At 51.7% G+C, this 22,078-nt stretch overlaps 8 protein-coding genes across 8 annotated transcripts; 4 read left to right on the top strand and 4 right to left on the bottom strand.

Moving 5' to 3' along the window:
• The first annotated feature begins 263 nt into the window (after positions 1-263).
• On the top strand, positions 264-1,079 carry BO95DRAFT_263624 (uncharacterized protein). Its single transcript, XM_025581526.1, has 2 exons — positions 264-794; positions 857-1,079. Exons 1-2 carry the CDS (start codon positions 376-378, stop codon positions 903-905), a joined length of 468 nt encoding a protein of 155 aa, XP_025438071.1. The 5' UTR covers positions 264-375; the 3' UTR covers positions 906-1,079.
• Positions 1,043-2,115, top strand: BO95DRAFT_372937 (class I SAM-dependent methyltransferase; the record flags this gene model as incomplete). The annotated part of the gene is made up of 5 exons (XM_025583024.1): positions 1,043-1,095; positions 1,178-1,285; positions 1,340-1,590; positions 1,659-1,782; positions 1,836-2,115. 5 exons carry the CDS (start codon positions 1,043-1,045, stop codon positions 2,113-2,115), a joined length of 816 nt encoding a protein of 271 aa, XP_025438070.1.
• A 924-nt stretch (positions 2,116-3,039) lies between these two features.
• Positions 3,040-4,423, bottom strand: BO95DRAFT_485410 (retinol dehydrogenase 12). The gene is made up of 2 exons (XM_025590400.1): positions 4,171-4,423; positions 3,040-4,107 (listed from the first exon to the last, which is right to left on the bottom strand). The coding sequence occupies exons 1-2, from the start codon at positions 4,301-4,303 to the stop codon at positions 3,212-3,214; spliced, it is 1,029 nt and encodes a 342-aa protein (XP_025438069.1). The 5' UTR covers positions 4,304-4,423; the 3' UTR covers positions 3,040-3,211.
• Positions 4,424-5,471: 1,048 nt separating this feature from the next.
• BO95DRAFT_263613 (class I SAM-dependent methyltransferase) lies at positions 5,472-6,509 on the bottom strand. Its single transcript, XM_025581525.1, has one exon. It carries the CDS (start codon positions 6,412-6,414, stop codon positions 5,593-5,595), a length of 822 nt encoding a protein of 273 aa, XP_025438068.1. The 5' UTR covers positions 6,415-6,509; the 3' UTR covers positions 5,472-5,592.
• On the bottom strand, positions 6,510-7,971 carry BO95DRAFT_263612 (Zn(II)2Cys6 transcription factor domain-containing protein). The gene is made up of 2 exons (XM_025581524.1): positions 7,219-7,971; positions 6,510-7,162 (listed from the first exon to the last, which is right to left on the bottom strand). Exons 1-2 carry the CDS (start codon positions 7,933-7,935, stop codon positions 6,605-6,607), a joined length of 1,275 nt encoding a protein of 424 aa, XP_025438067.1. The 5' UTR covers positions 7,936-7,971; the 3' UTR covers positions 6,510-6,604.
• Positions 7,972-8,430: 459 nt separating this feature from the next.
• BO95DRAFT_340426 (uncharacterized protein) lies at positions 8,431-9,486 on the top strand (the record flags this gene model as incomplete). Its single annotated transcript, XM_025581958.1, has 1 exon — positions 8,431-9,486. A coding segment is annotated over one exon (1,056 nt), but the record flags the coding sequence as incomplete, so codon positions are not given.
• Positions 9,487-10,709: 1,223 nt separating this feature from the next.
• Positions 10,710-12,323, bottom strand: BO95DRAFT_263605 (cell wall mannoprotein 1 family protein). Its single transcript, XM_025581523.1, has one exon. The coding sequence runs from the start codon at positions 11,825-11,827 to the stop codon at positions 10,949-10,951; it is 879 nt and encodes a 292-aa protein (XP_025438065.1). The 5' UTR covers positions 11,828-12,323; the 3' UTR covers positions 10,710-10,948.
• Positions 12,324-15,914: 3,591 nt separating this feature from the next.
• On the top strand, positions 15,915-22,059 carry BO95DRAFT_372813 (P-loop containing nucleoside triphosphate hydrolase protein; the record flags this gene model as incomplete). Its single annotated transcript, XM_025583019.1, has 8 exons — positions 15,915-17,235; positions 17,665-18,114; positions 18,232-19,094; positions 19,209-19,307; positions 19,387-19,487; positions 19,553-20,021; positions 20,340-21,719; positions 21,823-22,059. Coding segments are annotated over 8 exons (4,920 nt in total), but the record flags the coding sequence as incomplete, so codon positions are not given.
• Positions 22,060-22,078: the final 19 nt, after the last annotated feature.

Raw genomic sequence — 22,078 nt, 5'->3', positions numbered from 1 at the left:
AATCTCTGTGTAACGCAGAGCCATTGCCATGGGACTTTTGAACATTGCAAGGTCTGGATTGTCGAGTCGCGCCAATCTCTTACGTATTTGGGAGTGATGCAAGAGCAACGTACCAGGAGATTGAGCAGAATAACCCCGAGCTGCGACTAACAAGTCCAACTCTGAGACATCTGTGTGTGAGCTCATCTCGAGGACTTTTACGTACTTTCTTGTCCTCGTGAGAGGTTGGCCGAGCACAAGATTACACACCCGAGTGCCTAGGTAACAGCAGCGAGTGTGTGTGGCCATCGCCGTAGTTGAATGTACTAGCAACAATTAACGGACGATGTCTCAGTTGCCTATTCCATTGCCTTTCGGACTAAGGTGGTTTCGCCCATGACCAGTTATACAAGCATGATCAGACCTGGGCAGCGGCGGGAGAACCACAAAGTGGCTTATGCTCGAACTATTACTGCAAAAACGGCTAAACTGTCAAGAGTGACTTTATACGAACACGCCAGGATCCGAAGTCGGAATGTGCGAGCAGCGGCACTCGCTGTCAGCGGAGAGAAGAGTGACTCCATCGCAAGCCGAAGACGTCATCAAATACGGGGATCTCATCTGCAAGATCTACTATTGCTTCTTCGGCTTTTTCGCGTCTTTTCTATTCGCTCTATATACTTACACACGATCGATCTCATTCCTGCTCCCCGAGTACCAATAATGGTTCCCTCCCAGGTCAAAAAATCCTTGAAGCCGCTGAAAAAGATGCTCGATGTGGCATTCGACTTCATGCCTTGTCCGTATTACAAAGAGTAAGACCTTACAGACCGGCTAATTCATGATCTCATTTAATTCCGTATCGGTTGATTTGCAGCCGAACAGTTCGCAGGCGAATTTACGACGCGGATAATCCTCAAACCTAAATCACCGAGAAGGAACTATAAAAGTCCTGACGAAGCTGGCCTAGAACCTAGAACATCAAGTACAAATCTTGAAACTTACAATATTTTACTCGTCTGGACAACTTATCAGATCAACTCAAGTGACAATGGGAAGTGCGATGATACCAGCGGACGATTATATCCTCGGAAGAAGCATCACGGACTCGGTTAGGTACCTTCTTTGATGTCTTCCTACTTATGATACCCCTGCGATGAAGGTCACACAGACATGATAGGTGCTGATTTTACTACAGATTGGATGCTCAGCATCTTCTGTGGAAATTTCACAAGGGGTACGAGCTACATCCTGAAATCCCAGTCAGCAATGACATGAAGATTGCCGACCTTGGTTGCGGCACAGGGTTTGTGATATGACGAATTGGTCGATCTGAATCCTCCGCTTACGATATGCATAGAATCTGGCTCCTTGACCTGTCGAGACAGCTGCCGTCAACCGTGCAACTACATGGCTTTGACAGTAGCGGCCAACAATACCCACCCTCTGGACTGTGGGCGAAGAACATGACGCTCAGCGTGGTGGATCTGATGTCTGATCTACCACCCTCCCTGACGGGACAATATGATGTGGTGCATCTGCGGATGTGGGCGAGCAATGTGCGCGAAAGCGAGACAGCTACTTTGATCCGTCAAGTCAAACGACTCCTAAGTAAGCTCAAACGGCCCACTACTGACTCCACATCATCGTCGTTGCATGCTAATACAAGCCACGCACAGAGCCAGGGGGTTACATCCAGTGGGAAGATGCGGACCTGCACAACCAGGTCACGGAGGGCCGCGTGGCGGAGGAAACCGCTGCGCGGATGAGCGACTTGTTTCGGCGGGTCAACCGCAAATACATGTGCGTCCTCCTACCAGAATCATAGCCCTATATATGCTGACATGACTTTCTAGATGGGTCTCCGAGCTCCCCGACCGCATGCGCAAAGAGGACTTGGAGATCATCGAGTCCGACCACGGCCGGTTCGCCCCCCCTCTGGTGGACCTGTGCACCCGGACCTACATTCTAGCCCTACGCGAGTTGACGCAAGGCATCAAAAGAGGACTGTCCGGGGACATTCTGTTGTCAGTGTCCGAGCAAGAGGTCGCTCTCCAGTGTCTTGCAACACAGCAGAAGGAGAAAATCATTTACAACTGGTCCCCGGTTACGGTGCTGGCTCGGTCTAGGGAGTAACCACTTGGTCCGGGAGAGAGGGGGCGAGGACACCATGTGCCACCTCAGCTACGTATGGCGATTTATCTTTTGGTTCTCATGCGGATCGAGAGTAGCTTGGCTTTTTGATGATTATACCGCGTAACTCAAATATAAAGTCTCTAGATGGTTGAAGCTTATCCTTACAATCATGCACACTTATTGATAGGTATGGCAATCTTTCCTACTTGTGATGTCCTGTGGCATGCGACACTTGTCTTCCAGATGCCAATCGTAGTAGGGAGTTTCTTCAGGGTGGACGGATCAGTACCTTGCATTCCGCAGGTTCTGCACCAAAGAAGATCTACGGGGCCTCGTGCCGATCCAGAAATGCGGCCTTATCTGTAACCAATGCATTTCCGAGATTGTTCCCTACTCGTTGAACAGTTAGCTGCAAGTGCTTCGATGGTGCCCGGTATGTCTATTGTTATCATTGTGGGTTTCTTCTGCGGAAGTTGACCGGCAGAATTTCTACCTTCAAGCTCGAACTCGTGGTTGTTGTTTTTGTTTTGAGTTGGTGCTGTAGACTGACTGCCTACACTATCTCCGGCCGCTGACCACAAACTACCAAACTGCAACACAAAAACACTTCTCCCACGACTGAATTTTTCTCTATTGTACCTTGACAATTCACTGCTGTCGTCTAATCATGTCACTGTCAACTAAGGACGTCAATCTCGTGTCTACCTTAGCCCCAGTCCGAGGCAGACTGGGTCTACGAAGAATGCACCGCATTAAGAAGAAGCTCAATGGTCAACACACTTGTTTAGTCGGCTTCTCACCTGCTCAGAAGACTTAATTTTGAGCTACACAGATCTGCCAAAAGACTTGATTGACGACAATTCGAAGCGAGGTCGACGATCATGTGGACTTTGGTGCACTGCACCACAGAAGCTCCTGATCGACACCCGTCCCATACAGATTCACTTACAAGGATGCAGCATATATCTCAAAAAGGAATACATGGCCTTCCTTTCACAGCAAAATTACTACTCCGCCACCAACGGGTAAGTCATTCCTCGATTTCTTAGGCCAAAAAGCCATTCCAACTGCGTCGCGCGTTACAATTATCTTACAATCAATCCTCCTTGAAAGGACACCCCTTGGCACTACTCTCCGAGCGCGTTTTCTTCTCGACAACCTCCGCCGTCAGCTTCATCAACCTATCAGCCAGCTGCATGTCGTTCGCCTTGTCGCTGCCCTTCTCCACGATGCACGGCGGACAGATGAACTGCCCGCCCTCCGTCGCGACGGTGGCCGCGTACATGGTGGACACGGCGCCCTGGAACTGCGTCTTGCGGAAGGGCTTCAGCCCGATCGACATGCCGTAGCCCAGCAGCGGGAACGCGTCGTGGATGTGGACGTTGGTCTGCGCGGTGTCCACGACGCCCGGGTGCGTCGCGTTGACGATGATATTGGGGTGCGTGGACTGGAGGTGCTGGTTCAGCCACTTGGCGTGCAGGAGGTTGGCCAGCTTGCTGCGGCCGTACAGGGCGTTGGGGTCGTACTCGCGGTTCAGCTCCTCGACGGAGGCGAACTCGGTATCGGCGGGCGCGCTGCTGTGCACGTTGGAGGAGAGGTTGACGATGCGGACCGGGCGGCCGGCGTCGGCCGTCTTCTTCAGCGTCGGCAGCAGGTGCGAGGTCAGCACGACGTGGCCCATGTGGTTCGTCGCCATGTGCTGGTCGATCCCGTTGGTCGGCGCCAGCTGCCGGCTCATGATCCCCCGCGCCGCGTTGTTGATCAGGATGTCGATCCGGTCCGTCTGCGACGCGATCTCCCCCGCCACGTGCGCCGTCTGCTCCCAGTCCGACAGGTCGCACTGCAGCCAGATGAAGCGCTTGCGCTTCTCCGGCCCAAACTCCTCCTCGATGGCCGCGAGCGCTTCGTCCGCGACCTCCTTGCGGAGCGATGTGACGAACAGCTTCGCGATGTTCTTCGATAGGAGGGTGTGGGTGCAGCCGAAGCCGATGCCTAGCCATTGTGGTTAATACATGGTTACTTTCTCCAAGCGCACGCTCATTGAGTTGATCGTACCTTCACTGCCGCCCGTCACCACCGCTACCTTATCACTAAGATCGGGAACTTCCTCTAAACTGAACTTGTGCTCGGCGAGCTCATGAGACGGCCCACCGAAGTTCTCGGCGATTGTGTTCTTGATGGTCTGCATTCTGGATGGGAATTGTGTGCGTCTGGAAATAATCCAGGGAAAAAAAGTATTGATTCAAACCCAGGTAATCCTACGCTGTGGGCTACAATAAGTAGAAATTTAGGATTGGTATCTGCGGCGATGACGGAGCCAAATGGTGATGTCACATCGAATCAGAGGCGGTGATGCAGCAATGTGGTCATCCGCTTCGTCCAGAGTTTCATTGGCGCACTGGGGCGTGTTGCTTTAAGGTTATTAGTTGATCTGGGACTTGATCCCGGTGATCGATCTGTAGATACTTGTGAGTAGATGTGGTCGGTATCTGAGAAGGGAATCATCCAGCTGTTGTCGGAGATTTCTTGGCGCATACCTCCGTCGGGACGGCCTTATCGCAACTTTCATCTACTCTGACGACAACTCGACTTCGTGCATTCGTTGTTACCATCTGCGTCTGAACCTGAGCTTATTGGCCTCCATCTTCTCATATATCACCTTCTGCAGGTCATATTTCCGATCGCTATACTGTGACGCAAAGCGTCGAACTGAAGTCACGGGTCACGGGTCCAGTATAGTGCCATATTTCCCATTCCGGAAAGAACTAGATACCATCGCACTTTCCAGGTCGAGCAACCTTCATCCTCTACTAGATCAATAATCCCAAGTTTCTTAACGCCATTAACATGCACTCAAACAAGCCCCAACACACATAAAAAGACCCATATCGTAAGTTCTCGGGGAAAGGAAGAACTGATCAAGCGCGAGCATCAAACAGCATTGCTGAGCGATATATACTCTGCACTCATAGACAATACAGTAACTTATCAGCTGGCCATATGAGAGACCCGCAAAAAGGCGCTGTGGATGTTCCGAACACGACAAAAAAAAACAAAAACATATATAGCCTACGGGGTTAGTTTATATATATATATATACCTCCGATAGGGGAATCGAGCCCCCGGCTGCCGTGTGAGAGACGGAGGCTGGGTTGTTCTTGGTATGAACAGTCATAGGCCGAAGCTTCTTTTTGTTTTTTAGTTGTTTTCTTCTTCTTCTCCCCCCCACCCCGGTTACACTGGCTGTCGCTGTATGGATGATGATGATGCGTACATAGTATGCTGTTGGATTGGGTCTCGGTCAAGTTAATGGGCGTGACTACATTTTATATGCATCTAGTGTATAATGATGTATTGCGCTTGATTTTTACATGTTAGACGGAGAGCTGAGAATTCTCAATGCAAGTGGCATATACTCTCTTCCATCCATCCATCGGATTCCAACGAAGAGGCATAGGTCAGCAACATACAATAGAATCACTTGAAACAAACAATCTCCCCATGTAACATCCCATACCACCCCTGCTCACACGCCACAAACTCCCGCCACCCGTCCACCACCACCTCCAGCTCCTCCCTCGTTGCCAGCCCACTCCCCACCGCCCGATCCGCAAACCCCGAGTTGCGCGCCCGCTCCGCCATGGAGCCGCCCCAGTACTCGCGCTCCTCCGCCGAACCGAAACACCAGCTGCCCGTGCTTTTATGGATTTGCGTCTGCGCGAAGCCCGCCTCCTCCGCCCACACGTGGATCCTCGCCCCGGGGTGCGGGTTCCCGCCGCTCCGCTGCGCCAGCTCCCGGGTCAGACGGTCCCAGAGCTCGATCCCGCGGTTCGCCGGGTGCCAGGTGTGGATGCTGGATTCCCGGGCGGCAACGATCCCGCCATTGGGTTTGGCGACGCGGCGCATCTCACGGAGAGCCTGGACGGGGTCGGCGATGTGCTGCAGGACCTGGTGGACGTGGACGAGGTCGAAGGTGTTATCGGGAAAGTCCAGGGCGTGGATGTCGCCGACGTCGAAGGTGACGTTGGCTAGGCCTTCGGCGGCGGCGAGGCGCCGCGCGGTGGGGAGCGGGTTGGCGAAGGAGTCCAGACCTGTAACCTGGGCGGTTGGATGACGGCGGGCTAAGTTAATGGTTATGCTGCCTGGTCCGCAGCCGATGTCCAGGATTTTGAGGTTGGGGGTGGTGGATTGGAGGTGATCGAGGTGGGGGAGGAGGTATGGTGCGGAGTTGGCGAGGGTGCGCCAGTTGTGCGTGCGGAGGACGCTGGGAGTGTGGTTTGTTGAGTAGGTTGATGTCATCTTTGAGGATAGGCGTGCGTTTCGTAGCTTGAGTTAATGGTTCAGGAAATGTGTGTAGGCTGGTTTCAGAATGGTCATGATGGCAATATATAGGTGCCCAGTCGTGGTTGATCAGTAAGGTGGGTCATTCTCGGAGTTCCGAAATAGGGGCGGGGGAATGGCTGTGAGCGGTTGATGTGCACTGACTAGATCAACACCCATGAATGTGCGTTGTGACTCCGAACAGTAACATCCCAAACTCATCCACAGTCTGCAGCCACCTCTCGATCCTTTCTCTCTGCTCGACTGTTCCCGTATCCGCGGATCGCCACAGCTCTGAGATTTCCAGCATCCCATCCTCCCAGGTCAACAAATGACGGTCATACTCCCGTTCCCACGTCTCCCGGTCGGGCGCCTCCCACAACGATCTTCCTTCTGGAGCAAAAACACCCCTTACTTCATCGGCTATGAAGTTTGGCAAGAGTCGGTCGGAGTTGTAAACGCTGCAGAAGAGGTACATGGCGAAGATGGCGCGGCGTTTCGAGGCCACCACAATCCACGACTCCCAACTAGGTCGCGAGTGGGATAATTCGGCCACACAGAAGAAGCCGTTGCGAGCCGTGCGAAAGGCCAGTTCCATGAGTGTGATCATGACTTTGTCGGTGACAGCGGCCGGGGCAGCGAGTCGCGGGGAGAAATATAACATGACGGAGTAGATTAGGTAGGCTTGAAAAGTAGATAGAAGGTTGTAGTCGTGCTGGCTTGGAAGCTGCGATCGTGATTCTATTAAATTCCGTATGTACGAGCAGAGCTGGGTCGGCATACCTCGTTGGACAACCTCTCCATCTCCATTTCGATCATGTTGATGACCATGGCTTCACTTCCTGAAACAGCGTTCTCCCACATTCGAACGAGGCTGTAGCAATTGGCCAAGGCCTGTGGCAGGTTCTCACCGGAGACTTGTGAGTGATGAATGATAGGAGGTGCTTTGCGGTCCTTCAGCATGAACCGGGGATAGGTGGCCAGAACCCTCGAGATGTACTGCAGTGTAAACGGATGATAGACCTTCGGAACCTCGTCTCGCCCCAGTGGTGGGAGAATATATGGCCGAAGCCAGCGATCTCGAATACTCTCTACCCCTGAAGCAGGGACTAGGTCGATCTTGATGAAGTCGACATGCGGTCGCTCATCTCTCGCTGACCCCACCTGTCGATGCCTGCGTTCTAGAATCGGCGTAACGCGTCCGGGGCTGCTGTCAAGATAGGATGGTAAAGCTATGGGCATAGCAAACGATGTAGAGGGCTGGAGCTCAGCGAGACCCCTCGAGCCCGGATTCTCCAAGTTTTCGGTCTGAGGACTAGTGTGTGAGGATTCAGGGGCAGTGTAGTATTCGCATACGCGACCGAGAGACTTGCATCGAGAGCAGGTAGGTCTTTCGAGACTGCACCGAACTTTGGATTTGGTGCAACTTTGGCAGGCCTTCTTCCGTGGAGGAGGTGGCTGTCTTCGTCTGCTTGACTGGGAGGAACTTGGGCTTGCCATGCTGATGTTGTGTGGAACTGGTTAGTGAGTGTTGTGGTGACTACGCGGAGTTCCGAAGTGGGTGGGGGACAAGCGAAAGGAACTCCGCTAGCTGCCAGCTGACATCATGGCCTCGGCTCCGCAGTCATCGCTTCTGATAGCAGCTTTGTAGTATGATTATTCCTTCAAAGTTGACTGATCTTTTGCGTTTACTGTTCTTTGAACATACAACATCTCTGGGCAGAATCTACGCTTTTTTGAGACCCAAAGAATACTCAAGAGCGCGCAATGGCGACGCGTCGTCTCCCTCGAGGCTTGACGCGACATGCCAACAGACCGAGACGTGCACTTGCTTGGGCAACGAGAGAACTTCTCTGCGACCAAACGCCTCAAATACTGCAGCATCGCGCAACCAGCACCCAAATAAGCGTCTACATCGCACAGCCTCGAAGACAACTCCACACACAAACGCCCTTCGAAAAGAGCCCGGACACCGCGCCACCGTCAGAAGCACTCCGTCCAATCTCGCACGCCTTTGACCCAGCCAACTCCAAACCACCAACTCAATCCTCAACTCCATTCTCAAATTTTCGACCGGAGATCTTCGAGGACTGCCATCATGCAAACACCATTCACCCACCCTCCCACCGCGTCCCATGGCCAACCTCTCTCCCTATCGCTCTGCAGTCCAAACACTGGCGTCAAGCCGAAGCAGCAGCAACTACATACCTGCATACCATCAGCACCTCCCACCCGACCCATCCGACCCTCGATCCCGCCCGCACAAGAAAACTCATCGACGCGGCGGTATCTTACACTATCCATCTCGTCCCCCTGAGCAACATCACCAGAATACAACTCCTAGCCAAAACATACGTCCTCCTCTTCCTCCATGACGATGCAGTCGGCACCCAGAACCCTGCTCTTCGTATCCCTCCTCGCAGCGCAGTCTCGCACAACCAGAGCTCTACAGCAGAGTATAATGCTTATAATATCCTAGCCAAGGAGTTACTAACGGAGGACCCTCACGAGAGAGAGCGGTTGCTCGAAGAGATCATATCCTGGGGATCAGCTACGCAGTGCGAGCGACCGAAGACGTTTGGGTCGCTAGAGGAGTATCTCGTGCATGGATTGGAGGATTTCGGGGCTGAATTGATCCTTCAGACTGTCCGGTTCTCGTGCGGGACTGCGATCGAGGATGCTCCGGAGTTAGAGCGATTGAAAGCGCTGTGCGCGAAGCATCTGTTGTTAACGAATGATCTGTATTCGTACGCGAAGGAGGCCCGGGCGGAAGCGGAGACCGGGGAAGTGGTGCTTAATGCTGTCAGGGTAGTGCGTGGGCTCATGGGCGGCGATGATATTGATGATGCTCTAGCTGCAAGGGTATTGAGAGTAATGATTCGAGATGTAGAAGATAGGATGAGCGCAGAGTGTCTGAGCCTGGAAAAGTCGGGTGTGCTGTCAGAGGCGCAGATGGTCTACGCGCGAGCGATGGTGATGGCGGTTGCAGGAAATATATTCTTCTCCACGACGAGTCCGCGGTATGCCGGGGCTGTCGAGGGGACGACGCTGGCGTAGCAGCAGCAGCAGCAGCAGCAGCAGCAGCAGCAGCAGCCCAATTCATCGGCTGGGACATGTGAACAACAAAATGTCTCTGGAGCAGAATGACCTTTCTGGAACCATCGATGACCAAGTTCCAAGTTGTCACACAAACAATAAAAACAACCGATCACGCCAAGGATGAACTCCCTGCGCGCACTCTTTCCCCTCACACTATTCCCAAAAAGTGCCTAGTTCTTACCATCCAGGCTGCAAGCCACCATATTAAATGGCCCCATCACTCTCTCCTCCCGGAATCCCTTCTTCCTCTCTCCTCCTCCTCCCATCATCCTCAGAAAGTGAGACGAAATTCACCCTGCCATAATGTAGGCAGCATCTCAACCTCCTGAGCAAAATCTCCACGGTACTCGGTAGTGGTATTTACCTCTCAGCACCGACAACCAGCCCTCCCCTCGCGAGTTGTTTCCACAACCCCGAGGGGGCGAGTGTCCTTGCTGTCTGTCTGCCTTTAAGGAAGTACCAAGATCCATGCGGGCATCAATCAAGCATGCTGCTACTTGCGACTCCCCTCGGGAACTTGCCCAATGTGGTTGCATGAAAGTCGGTGTCCTACAATCCTTGTAATCCTCTGACTAGATCTGTAAATGTAAAGCTTGCTTTGTATAGGGCGCCTGATCCGTAAGATAGTGTAGTGGTTCTGGCTGGAGATTCTATGGAGTAGCTAGTTGCATACCCAGGGACGTACTCGTGACTTAGCTCTGGTACCTCACGCCATTGCTGTTTACTTTAGCACGGACCCTCTTTTGACTTTCCCTTGGAAATACTACTAGCTAACGAGTACAGTACAATGCGCGGGAGCAAGCGAAGCAGAAAGCTTCCTGCCGCGGTCGGTCGACGGTGGTGCGGCTTAGACTTCCCGCGTCTGGTAGCCGAGCACGCACGAAGTAGTGATGGGATGGGATGGAATGGAATGGTGATCCGCACTTTCGGGTAACAATTCGCTATTGATCGTAGTGTAACTTGCTGCTTCGGGCGAAAGGCAACCATGCAGGGATTGACCTTTGGCGAAGGTACTGTGGATACTCCGGTCATCAAGGTTGCTTTTTCTGGGCTGGTGGGCAGCAAAATCTGATCATCCGCTATTTGGATAACCATTAGAGAGGATCCACAAGGCATATGCTACGCTGTTCGGAAAATAATCTAGGCGCTGATGTTTTTTTGTTCAAACAATTCATTGTGTTTTCGTTGTACTGAGACCATATTACATTGTCAACCAATTAAGTATCCAACAAACCATACCAAACCAAAAACCAAAGACATTAAGCCACAGTCCCGGGCTGAAATCAACCAACGGCGAATAGATATACATGGCCAGCCCGTATCTTTTCATGATCGCACTTGTCGAATACCGTTGCACTTGGTCCTTCACAATCGTTTATCCATTGCAGGCTCAAGCCATCTTCGACTGTCTCTCTTACAAGGCAACAGCAATGGCGGCAGCAGCGGCAGCAGCACCACCGAAGACGTAGCTGAAGCGGTCAGAGTTGGCAGCCCCAGTGAAGAGGGTGGAGCTGGCGGAAGCAGAGGGGGTGCTGGAGCTGGAGGGGGTAGCAGAGGCGCTGGCGGAGGTGGGGATCACGGGAGACGAGGTTTGAGCACCAGTGGTAGCGGAATCGCCCGTGGTTGCAGCGGCAGCGGTGGTCTCGCTCTTCTCAGTGGCGGAAGAAGCAGCGCTGGTGGCGGTCTTGTCACTGGCGGAAGAGGCAGCGGAAGTAGCGCTGGAAGCGGTGCCAGAGCTAGTAGCAACATCCTTGTACTCATCGACACCCTTCTGGATGGCATCGGTGATGCCAGCAGACAGTGAACTGGCAAGGCTAGAGAGAGACTCGGGAACCTTGGAAGTGAGAGCGTCGGCCAGGCTCTTGGCAGCAGTGTACTGCTTCTGGAGCTGCTGGTAGACAGTGGCACCAGCACCAGCCGAGACGAACTGGTCCTTCTTCGAGATCAGGTCGTTGACCGCAGTCTGAACGTCCTTGGTCAGGTCCTGGACAGGACCAGGGATCTCGAGAGCATCGGTGGAGCTAAGATCGTCGCCGCCGTTAACAGTGGTGGTACCCGAGTTGATAGTTGAGACCAAGTCGGTCGAGGCAGACTCGACCTTGGAGGGGTCTCCACCGCTGTAGCTGTTGATGGCAGAATCAAGGGCCTTGACCTTGGTCTCGATGTCGGCAAGAACGCTGGTCACTGCGGCGACATCACGCTCAACGAGGCTGGGCTCACGGACGACCTTAGTAGGGTTGGCCAAAACACTGGTGGCCAGGCCCAGAGTGAAGAGAACACTGGTGAACTTCATTTTGACGATGAGAACGACGGTGGATTAGAGTCACAGATATTAGACTGTGTAGGCTAAACGAATGCTCAAGTCCGATTGCTGTAGGAGGCAGGCGATCTAAAGAATGTATCGATGCTGGTGGTCATGGAGGCTGCAAGTGTAGCCCTCTATATATAGAGAGAAGTCCGATGTACATCCTCACATGTGCACCACGGCACGGGGGCCGAGGCCAAATTTGGACCAGGGGAAGGTTTTGCTCCTCCGATGGATCGTGTCATTGCCAGGACCAAGGCTCTCCTCCATGATTGACCCCAATTTAGGACGAAGAGGGGGTGGTGCCTGGGAAAGCTAGGCAGGATCGTCAGTGTGATGGTCGTTCTGGACCAACGATTTGATGACGGGCTCATTTCCCGCTCTGCGAAGTGGCTACAATCTTGATTGCCTCTTTCCAGGGTGTCCGGCTGGCGGAAGATGGCGGCAGCGGCGATCTGTATTCGGAGGTTAGACAACTAGGAATTATTGGGAATAGAGAATAGCGTGCGGCGTACTGTTGGAAGGCTGGAGTAGACCTCAGCTACTTCGAAGTGGGTAGCATTCAAGTTGTGAGCAGCAATTGATTTGAGTTCAATGGTGGACGAACCAACAATTAGTGGCCACCAGTGTTGACCCAGCCGGGGACCCACCCCCGGATTCTCATTTGTTTATTTGTGTTGCATTGGCTAAGAGGACCGACCTAAAGACGGAGCGAGTGATACGGTGGTGCATGGCGCAGAAATTTCCCTCAGGGTCTGAGAGTGGGTTGGGTTGAGTAGTCGATCCAGGGAAGAAGAGTAAGACACCATCACTGCCAGGAATGATGGTGAGTGTAAAGTGAGGTGCTCCGTATGAGGAATAGATTCCAGGTGGAGTCCAGGACTAAAGTTACCCCGCACCTTCCCTGGCTCAAATTCGGGGCTTTCCGTTGGGTGGATTTAACCAGGGATCTTCCGCTTCTTTCCCTCAATTCGGCAATACGGCCGACCCACGGATGGAGACTGCACAAATTCCCCATCCCCCCCCCAAACATCATGGATCTCTTTGCTTTTGCCTGATTATTGCGGTCAAAAGGCCCATTTTACTCCTGAGCGAAAAGAGGGCGCCAGAAGGGTGGAAAAGGAGACCGAGGAGATCTGCAGGTCCGGAAGCAATGAAGGCCCGAGTTCGCCACTGGGCAGGAGAACCTGGATGCAGTGTCTGTTCCTGTGAGTTTCTGTGGTGTTCTGCCACTTCGCTTGGCTTAGACTATGGAGATGAAATGCTTGCCTACTGACTTTAGCTCCAGGTATCAAAAACCCCGCACGGGTCCAAAATAGACTAGGGATTCTCCGTAGCTTAGACCCTCCGTCCATGTACTGTCTACTCTTCGTACCTCCGGACCACGCCTCGCTAATATGTGCAAAGACTCAGAATTATCACACTCTCCTGTACAAGGTGTTCGTCCGCAGACGTTGTTCTTGTCTTACCTTGCCTCATGTACACTTCCACGTTACACAGATTGATGCTTGGGACGCACATGTTTGCTTTGGATCCCTGAAAGGAAATACAACTCCTTTTCTGCATCAGAGCATGAGTGGGCATGCTTGACGGGATGACCAATTGTTGCTTATTTCGATGCAGCCAATGCATTCCTTAAATCAGGTGGCGAGCATGACGTGACATATGGGCACATGAGTCAATTTATCTTACCAACGGCAAATGCATGGCAGCAAAGCTCTATGGAGCTTCGGAAGAGACTCGACCACTTGCTGAGCTATGTAAGCACCCCAGAGGTGTCATGTGCACATCTGCACTCTAGGCCCCTGCTTTCTATTGTTGTTGCTTTGATAATCTGTGCAAATAGGACGTTCGGGTCCAGCCTAGCTATAGACGAATTGTTCTATTAGGCATTATTTTTTTTAGCACTTCTTCTGACAGCCCCAAGTATTACGTACCTCCCAGACGGTGTGATGATTCTTCGCGAACTCCGTAAGAGCCCAGATTATGTTAATGCACCTAGAGAGTCTTACGAACCCACCCCTCCGACGCAAATTGTCTATACTACACACGATTTCCGGCGCCCGCTTCCCACGTCTCCTACATCGGGAGGAAGTTTGTTTTTTCTCATAATTTATCCTGCAAATATTCAAACGCCCGTCCGAATTGAGGCAATGTAGCCATACTATGAAACAAGCTTAGTGAACCGGTTTGAATCTCAACGGGGCCGGAACAGAGATAAGCTTTGCTGCGGATGCTACGAACGCAGACGCCAAACCACCGAACCTATGTTCCTGAAAATCATTCGCATACCCAAAACAGATGTTTGACGCATAAGTAGGTTTCGAGAAGCCACTGGATCACCAACCCAGATCTCACCTCATTCGACTTCTAAAGTAGTTTGTTCGAGTCTATGTTTATGATGATCGACGAGCCTGGCCGGGCCACTTCCCCTGCACCCCACGGGTTCCATATTTTGGGTTTAAGAATCGGTGTTTCAACCCGAGTAGATCGACAATTAGAATTTTTATCTCGCAAACAATTGCCAACTGCTCCAATCTGCGACTGAAGACCTCGTTATACTACAATCGGAATATGCGCAGTTCGAAAAGTGTTTGACCATCGACAGGTTTGAGACTCGATGAAACGTGCGCTACGTCAGCATAGTTGCAACATGTGTAGCCTTTGCTCGTGGAACAAATAACACAAGTCTCTGCTGCATCTATCCTGGCAGTAGAATGTTGGATGAGACGGATAGATTTGTCGTTCAGAATCTTACGATGTAAGTGATCAATGCTGTAGGTCGTGCCATGGATGCCTGCAATCACTTTTGAATCTTGACTCAATGCTTACTGGCCTCTAGAGGACTTGGAATCTTCTCTAGTATACTGCACATCAAGCTAGCATTGATGCTTATTGAAATGTCTTTTTATTTGATGAAGCAGCACTTCTCGCCCTGTCAGGCTCGCATGTCGCTATTGAGATAGTTCTAGGCTCCCATGAGACCCCTTTGCTGGTCACCTCATCGCTGGCCTTACATGTCTTTGCATCAAGGCCAGACTGCCAGTTTATCAATTCAACTGAGCCTGATACCTAGCCATATTTGGGTATATCGAACTGGTAGTCCTACATGTTTTGTTTCAGCTCATCCTGAGTGTTAAATCATATCTGATGACAGAAACGAAGACTCTTTGCATTTATTCTGCGCAAGTGAGCTATAGTAATTGACCCACTAATTATCACTAATTATGACATTGTTCTCCTACCTTAGTGACACGCATTCGTTGACAGCCTATTCAGCCATGAGCAAATAGTTAGTTGACCTTTGGTGTGCTTGCAGTATGTAACTGCCATTCATGACAGCCTCACCGCCTTGTCAGCCCTGGACCCACCTCTTGTATATCAAAGCGGTCCGTGCGCAGATACTCAGTGAATCTGCCCTAATGTATATGATCAGGATAAAGTCAGAAACTGAACATAAGTGACCCCACGTGAAGGAATGTTGAAATTTCCATGTTGCTTCTGCCTAATCCTTTGATAACAATTTGAAAAGCCTGTCCCTCTGTTTGCCCAAACCAACCGCCTCTTTTGTTTGTTCATTTTGATCTCCCTATCCATCCCGTGTTAACCCACACAATTTTCTTTCTACCAACATCATCTGAGCTCGGACTTGAACTTCTTTCTTTCAGAGATTCAAGAGACTTAAGAGACGCTCCAGCTTCTTGAGCCATGGATGGGACTGGCCAACCGCCGCTAGGTCCTCCAAGAGCCATGGGATCAAGTAGAGCTCGTCGCGGTCGACGTCAAGTTTCTCGGAATCAACATCCTGAAATGCAGAGAACCGATGATCAAGACACAAGACCTCCCCACGGAAACCGTCCACATGGAAATACTTCACGTGGAAACCCTTCTCGTGGACCAAGACTTATGGTGAGAAGAGTGCAGCGGGGAAATGCTCAAACTTTTCCTGTCGCACCGATCGAGACCAGGTACGAGAATGACAGTGCTGCACGTCAAGTCTTTCTGCTAATGCCTTAGACCTTCAACAAGTTCTAGACTTCAAAGATCTAGCCGAACTCTACCTCCACAGACTCAGGAGCCGCTTTCAGCACCGCAGGTCAAAGACATTCTTGAGAAGGGGCTGTTCATGGTCGAGCGAAGCTCAGATGAACGTCAGGATTTCATCACAAGTCTTGCGACAGAAGAAGGACTTGCTGTTGTTCGACAAATCGTTGAGACCGAGTTTGCCAAGTCATATAGTGTCCTTGGTCTAATGTTTCAGGTCCACGGTATCCTCTTTCTTCAGCTTATCACGAATGACAGACTTTTGTCATCCCTTGCGCTCGAACGTCAAGTGGGAACCATTTATAACGTGATCTATGGGCCCAGTGGACGTCGTGCTGTTACATTTTTCACTCAAGTGACAGAGCACGTTATTCGCATGAGGCCTGAATCAAGCACTGCCAATGAGAGGTCAATGGGTAATGACGTGTCTGAATTCGAAGAAACACTGCTGCTTGTTGCGAAAGCTTTTCTTACCACCTTGACCTTGAACCAAGAGGCTGCCATTCAAACTGCTTTTGCGCCTATTGTTGAAAGTCTTTGCACCTGTTATAAAGACGAAGATATCTTCAGTGGCGTTGCCTCTCATGGCTTGCAGTGGGTCCATGACAACATCATAAAGCTGAAAGATGTCTTGTCCATGGGCGAGTCGCTCAATCGCGCCACAGCCGTATCTTTTCATCATGATACCCAACACAAGCTACCAAAGGCCAAAGTGTTTCAAGTCGACTTACCAGGCGAGCTATCTGCTCATGGGCCTCGACACGACAATGATCACGCCTCTATCCCACACATCCGCCTGCTCCCAACCATAAACGAAATCTTTTCTCTCGAGCGAGCAGAGTTTCTCCCAGCGAGAGATCCGGTATTCGATACATTGGACCAACATGAGACTGGTATTCGTCGGCTTCTCGATAACCAGTTCCGCCTGCTGCGTGAGGATACCGCTGGCTTGCTCCGCGACTCAATTCGGTTGATTCTGCACAACTGGGATGTCCTCGTGCACCAGCCAGATTGGCGCTTGAAGCGAAGGATCCTTCGTGACAGTGACATCACGCCTGCGCGTATCTATCTTGGGGTGAATGTCCGGCAGGTCCGAGCGGGTGGAAAGAAAGGCATTGAAGTTGATCTCGAATTTGACCAGCCTTCAAGACTGAAAGCCATGAGCCCAGCCCGACGCAAGCAATGGTGGCAGAACTCTCAAGCCTTGAAGGAGAGTCCGGTGGTTCTTGCTCTAGTCGACGGTGAAGATCACACAAACGTCTCTGTGACTTTCTTCCAGGTTGCTAAGAGAGATCTAAACCTCAACGCCACTCCACCTGCTTCACGAGAAAATGTGCCCACACCCGTCCATGGTCTCGTTGCGAGTGCTACACGCGCTTCGATCAGCCTCAGATTGACGAACCACTTTCATGAAACGGAGCTCACAAATGTTTTCAACTTTGCACGCTTCCAGACCAATAAAAAGCCGCTTTTGTTGGCCGAGTTTCCAGCTGTGCTTTTGAACTCATTTGACGGTGTCTTACAATGCTTGCAAGCTCAGTATGCACGCCCAGAGCATCTACCGTTCGCCACCTGGATTGTCCCTCGTCCAGATTGGAATTCCCGGAAGCAGATTGCGTCGATTGATCCCATGGAACAGTATGTTACCGTGCCCCCGCCTGCCTATCTTGATGTCCACAGGTCTCTGGATCTATCCTCCCTTTTTGGAGACCCAATTGCGGATGACAGCACCGAAACAAGCAGAAGCAGCGATGACCCCACCCCATCCTTCTCTCTCCAAGACGACCCAGCGTGGGTAGCAAATGAGCTTGCGAACACAACAAGCCTCGATAAGGGTCAGGCGACGGCGTTAGTCTGGGCCCTCCGCCGCGAGATTGCACTCATACAGGGACCGCCGGGAACAGGAAAGTCATACGTCGGAATACAGCTGGCCAAGTGCCTGTCATCGAATAGGGACTTGCTTGACCTTGGTCCGATATTATGTGTATGTTACACTCCCCACGCGCTCGATCAATTTCTGCAAGGTCTCCTCAATGCAGGAATTGCAAGCATCGTGCGCCTTGGCCCGCGAAGCGCATTCCCACACTTGGAAGCACTATCTATCGACAGTTACAAACAGGCTGATCGAGGGCCATTTATCCGAGCTTATAATAATCAGCGGAATTCCCACCACGATAAACTCAAGGAAATTTCGGCGGAACTCGAACAAGTATGCAGATCGATGGAGACCGGTGGCATGGAGATGACGCTGTGGTTCGTCAAGAAGCGCTTCCCATTTGAAGCAGAACGTATCACAGCTGTCGATCCCGACCGAAGTGAGGTCGAGGCTTTCAGGCTTTGGACACAAGGTGATGATGCTAGTGCTTGGGTGGAGATCGATGGGCCGCGTTCTCCCGAAGAACTCTTGCAGGCCGATGTGTGGACACTCTCGCCGGCAGAACGCATGCGCTTGCATGACTTTTGGCATGAGGGAGCACGCGATGAACTTCGGAAAGTCTTCTCGTCCTTAGTGAAAGCATATTACAGGCAGAAACAGAACTTAACCGCCATATATCACGCGGCCGAAGCTCGCATGCTGCAAGGATTCCAAGTCATAGGTGTCACGACGACGATGTTGGCGAATCTCTCGTCCCAAATTCGTGGCGTTCAGGCTAAAATCTTGATTTGCGAGGAGGCTGGAGAGGTACTCGAATCGCATGTCCTGACCGCGCTATTGCCATCGGTGCAGCATGCCATTCTGATCGGAGACCACCTTCAGCTTCGTCCACGGATCAGCACCCTCAGACTTTCCATGAGTTATGACCGTGAAGGAGCAAAATACGGCCTCGATGAATCACTGTTCGAGCGACTCGCGGATAGCCATTTTGGAGGCAATGATGGCGACGAAGAACAGACGGGAGGGCGTCGATTCCCTGTTACGCAGTTGAATATCCAGCGACGCATGCATCCCTCGGTTGCTAATCTAGTTCGCGAGACGCTCTATCCGAAGTTGCAAGATCACATTTCCACAACTATGTATCCTGCTGTTGCGGGAATGAAGCACCGACTATTTTGGCTTGACCATCGGAATACAGAAGATGATGGTGACCCTTCAGATCCCATGCATAGCAAGACTAATACATGGGAAGTTCACATGGTGATATCGCTCGTAAGGCATCTTCTGAGACAAGGAAAGTATGGTCCTGGCGAGATTGCTGTTCTGACACCATACGTCGGACAATTGAGAATGCTTAAGGATATTCTTGAACAGGAGATGACCCTTATAATTGGTGAGAGAGATACTGAAGGACTGGGTGAGGCGGAGGTTACAGAAACAGCCAATGAGCCTAGCGGTCGTGGTGAAAGATGGCTCCAGGGACAACGTGTCGTGAGCAAGGGTAGCTTGCTTGACGCTCTGAGACTGTCAACGGTTGACAATTTCCAGGTACGTTAGATCTGTACTACCTTCTACTTTTCTTCACGCCACTGTGTCGCGCACCAAACTAACCATGAGTTCAATCCAGGGCGAGGAGGCAACCGTTGTTATTGTTTCCCTGGTCCGAAGCAACAGGTTCAGAAATTGCGGTTTCCTTAAGTCACCGAACCGCATCAATGTTCTACTAAGGTAAGCATGTTCGAGAAAATCAAGTTAAGATTGGACAACCGTCGCTGATATTTCTTCCCCCCCAGTCGTGCAAAACATGGCATGTACCTCATTGGCGATGCAAACACGGCCTCAACAGCGCCGATGTGGGCGTCTGTCATCGAGCTGTTCGAAAAGAACGAGCACATTGGACCGTATCTCGAGCTCGACTGCGAGCGCCATCCCCACAATGCCATGCAGGTCTCGTGCCCCGATGACTTCTCCGTCAAGTCCCCGGAGGGTGGTTGCGCGGAGACATGCGGCTTGCGACTGAACTGCGGGCATACTTGTGTGGTTAAATGCCACTCATCCAAACAGCACAACGCAGTCAAATGCCTTCAAAAGTGCTATCGAATGAGCCGGTGCGGTCATCCATGCGCGAAGAAGTGCTACGAGCCATGTGGCCCATGTACCGCCCTTGTCTGCAACGTCATGCTACCTTGTGGACATAGGATTGACAAGGTTGAATGCTCACGCATGAACAGACTTGACACTGTGCAATGCACAGCAGAGCTTGTCGTCAAATTGCCCTGGTGTGACCACAGCTTCAAGGTTCAATGCCACGAGAAGGGGAAACCCATGAAGTGCTCCCTTCAGTGTGGACTGGAATTACCATGCGGGCATAGTTGCCAGAAACTATGCTCTTCCTGTCGAGTCCAGAGGAAGGAAGTGACTGTCCTTGATCATGGTAGATGCATTAGTGTCTGTCGCAAGGGCTTCACAAATTGCGCGCATTCCTGCGACCGTATATGTCATCCTGCAACGGCATGCTTGCCTTGCCGCCGCCCGTGTGAAGTACACTGCAAGCATAGCCGTTGTTTTAAAACGTGCAAGGAACCGTGTCCTCCGTGCGCAGAGCTATGTGACTCTGGCTGCGAACACCGCGAAGCTTGCAAGCTCCCCTGTGCCGTTCCATGTGAAAACAATCCATGCAGTCGACGTTGCGAGAAGAGATTGAAGCCGTGTGGACATCAGTGCCCGGGAATGTGTGGAGAGCCATGTCCACCTTCGCAGTTTTGTCAAATCTGTGCTCCACACGAAGTCCTGCAACAGCAGGTTGACCTTCTGGAGTTCAAGACCTACAGAGAGATTGACCTGAATGCATCGCCCCTAATTTTCCTCCCGTGCAACCACTTCTATACCGTTGCTTCCCTGGATGGACTTTTAAGTATGAATGATTACTTCAATATTGATGCGTCTACAGGCGAGATTATTGGAGCTAAGCCTGCACATTGGGAGATGATGCCCGGGTCGGCGCTGAAGGGCTGCCCAGAGTGCCGCCGCCCCCTCAGAGACATCAACAGATACAGTCGTATCTTGAAAAGATTTCTGCTGGACGAGTTTACCCGCAAGTTCGTCACGTTGGCCAGTGCACAGCATGCCGGGCTCGCAGACAAGATTGTTCGCTTCGAGAAGCAAGTTGACGATTCGCGGACCGAGTTCCTCAAGTATTGGATCCATGAGGCTGGTGGATCGAAAAGCAACGACCAAGCCAGAGGCGCAGTACAAGCTTATCGAGGTGCAGGGATTGGCCTGGTAAAGAAGGTGAAGGAATACGTCAAGTCTGTTGCGACCGCGGAACAGCCGCTAGGCAAGTTGAACGACATGCTCGCGTCTGCCATTTCACGCCAAAACGAAACTACAAGCACAAAGCCCATCGCTAATAAATCCGCCATACAAACTGGGTTCGGCCTGCGTGGGCAGGTCCTCGGGCTCAGACTCGGCTGGGTCGTACTCCGCGATTGGGATCACATTTGCAGCAACCGGAACGTGGATCACCGCATCCGTAATAACCTAGTCCAACTGACGGCCAGTCACATCAAGTCTCTGATTGAAAAGTGTCTTTCGCTGAAGCAGACCACGATGAAGGCTAATCTTCTGCAAGAACGAGTCGAAGTTGGGATCTACTTTGCTCTGTTTTCCATGCTTTCGTTGAGCAACATGCGGGCACTCGGCAAGACTGTTGAGTTGGACACCGAGAACAAGACCCGCCAGCGTGCCCAAGACGACCTTGCGTTCTGTGAGAGATTGTGCACCAAGTTGCCGAAGCTCTTGGGCTATCTGATGGAGGATATCAAAGACGCACGGAGGACTATCAATGACGGGACGTTCTATGCTTTGGTGACCAGCGAGGAGAAACGCCAGGTGTATAGAGCGATGGCGGAGCAGTTCGCAGGAACGGGGCACTGGTACTATTGCCAAAACAATCACCCAGTAAGTGTCTGTCTTTTCAACGCTGAAGTACAACGTCGTGCTTTTGTTTGACCACCCACCATCCCTTACTACTCACAGAGTTGCTAATGTATTCATCTCATAGTTCACTATTGGCGAATGCGGCATGCCCATGGAGGAGGCCCGATGTCCCCAGTGCGAGGCCCCAGTTGGAGGGTTGAACCATCAGCTCGCTGAAGGCGCGAGACCAGCCGAGGATATGAACCGGGAATTTGGCGAGACAGAGCTCACCGAGCAGGACATCAGGGAAGGGATGATAATGGAGGAGCTGAGAGAAGAAATGGTGGCCGGTGGAGTGGAAGGAGATCTGATCGAGATGTAAATCAGACGACGAAGAAACA

The sequence above is a fragment of the Aspergillus brunneoviolaceus genome (assembly GCF_003184695.1).
Source record: "Aspergillus brunneoviolaceus CBS 621.78 unplaced genomic scaffold BO95scaffold_77, whole genome shotgun sequence".
Lineage (NCBI taxonomy): Eukaryota > Fungi > Ascomycota > Eurotiomycetes > Eurotiales > Aspergillaceae > Aspergillus > Aspergillus brunneoviolaceus.
This window is presented reverse-complemented; position numbering and strand designations above follow the sequence as displayed.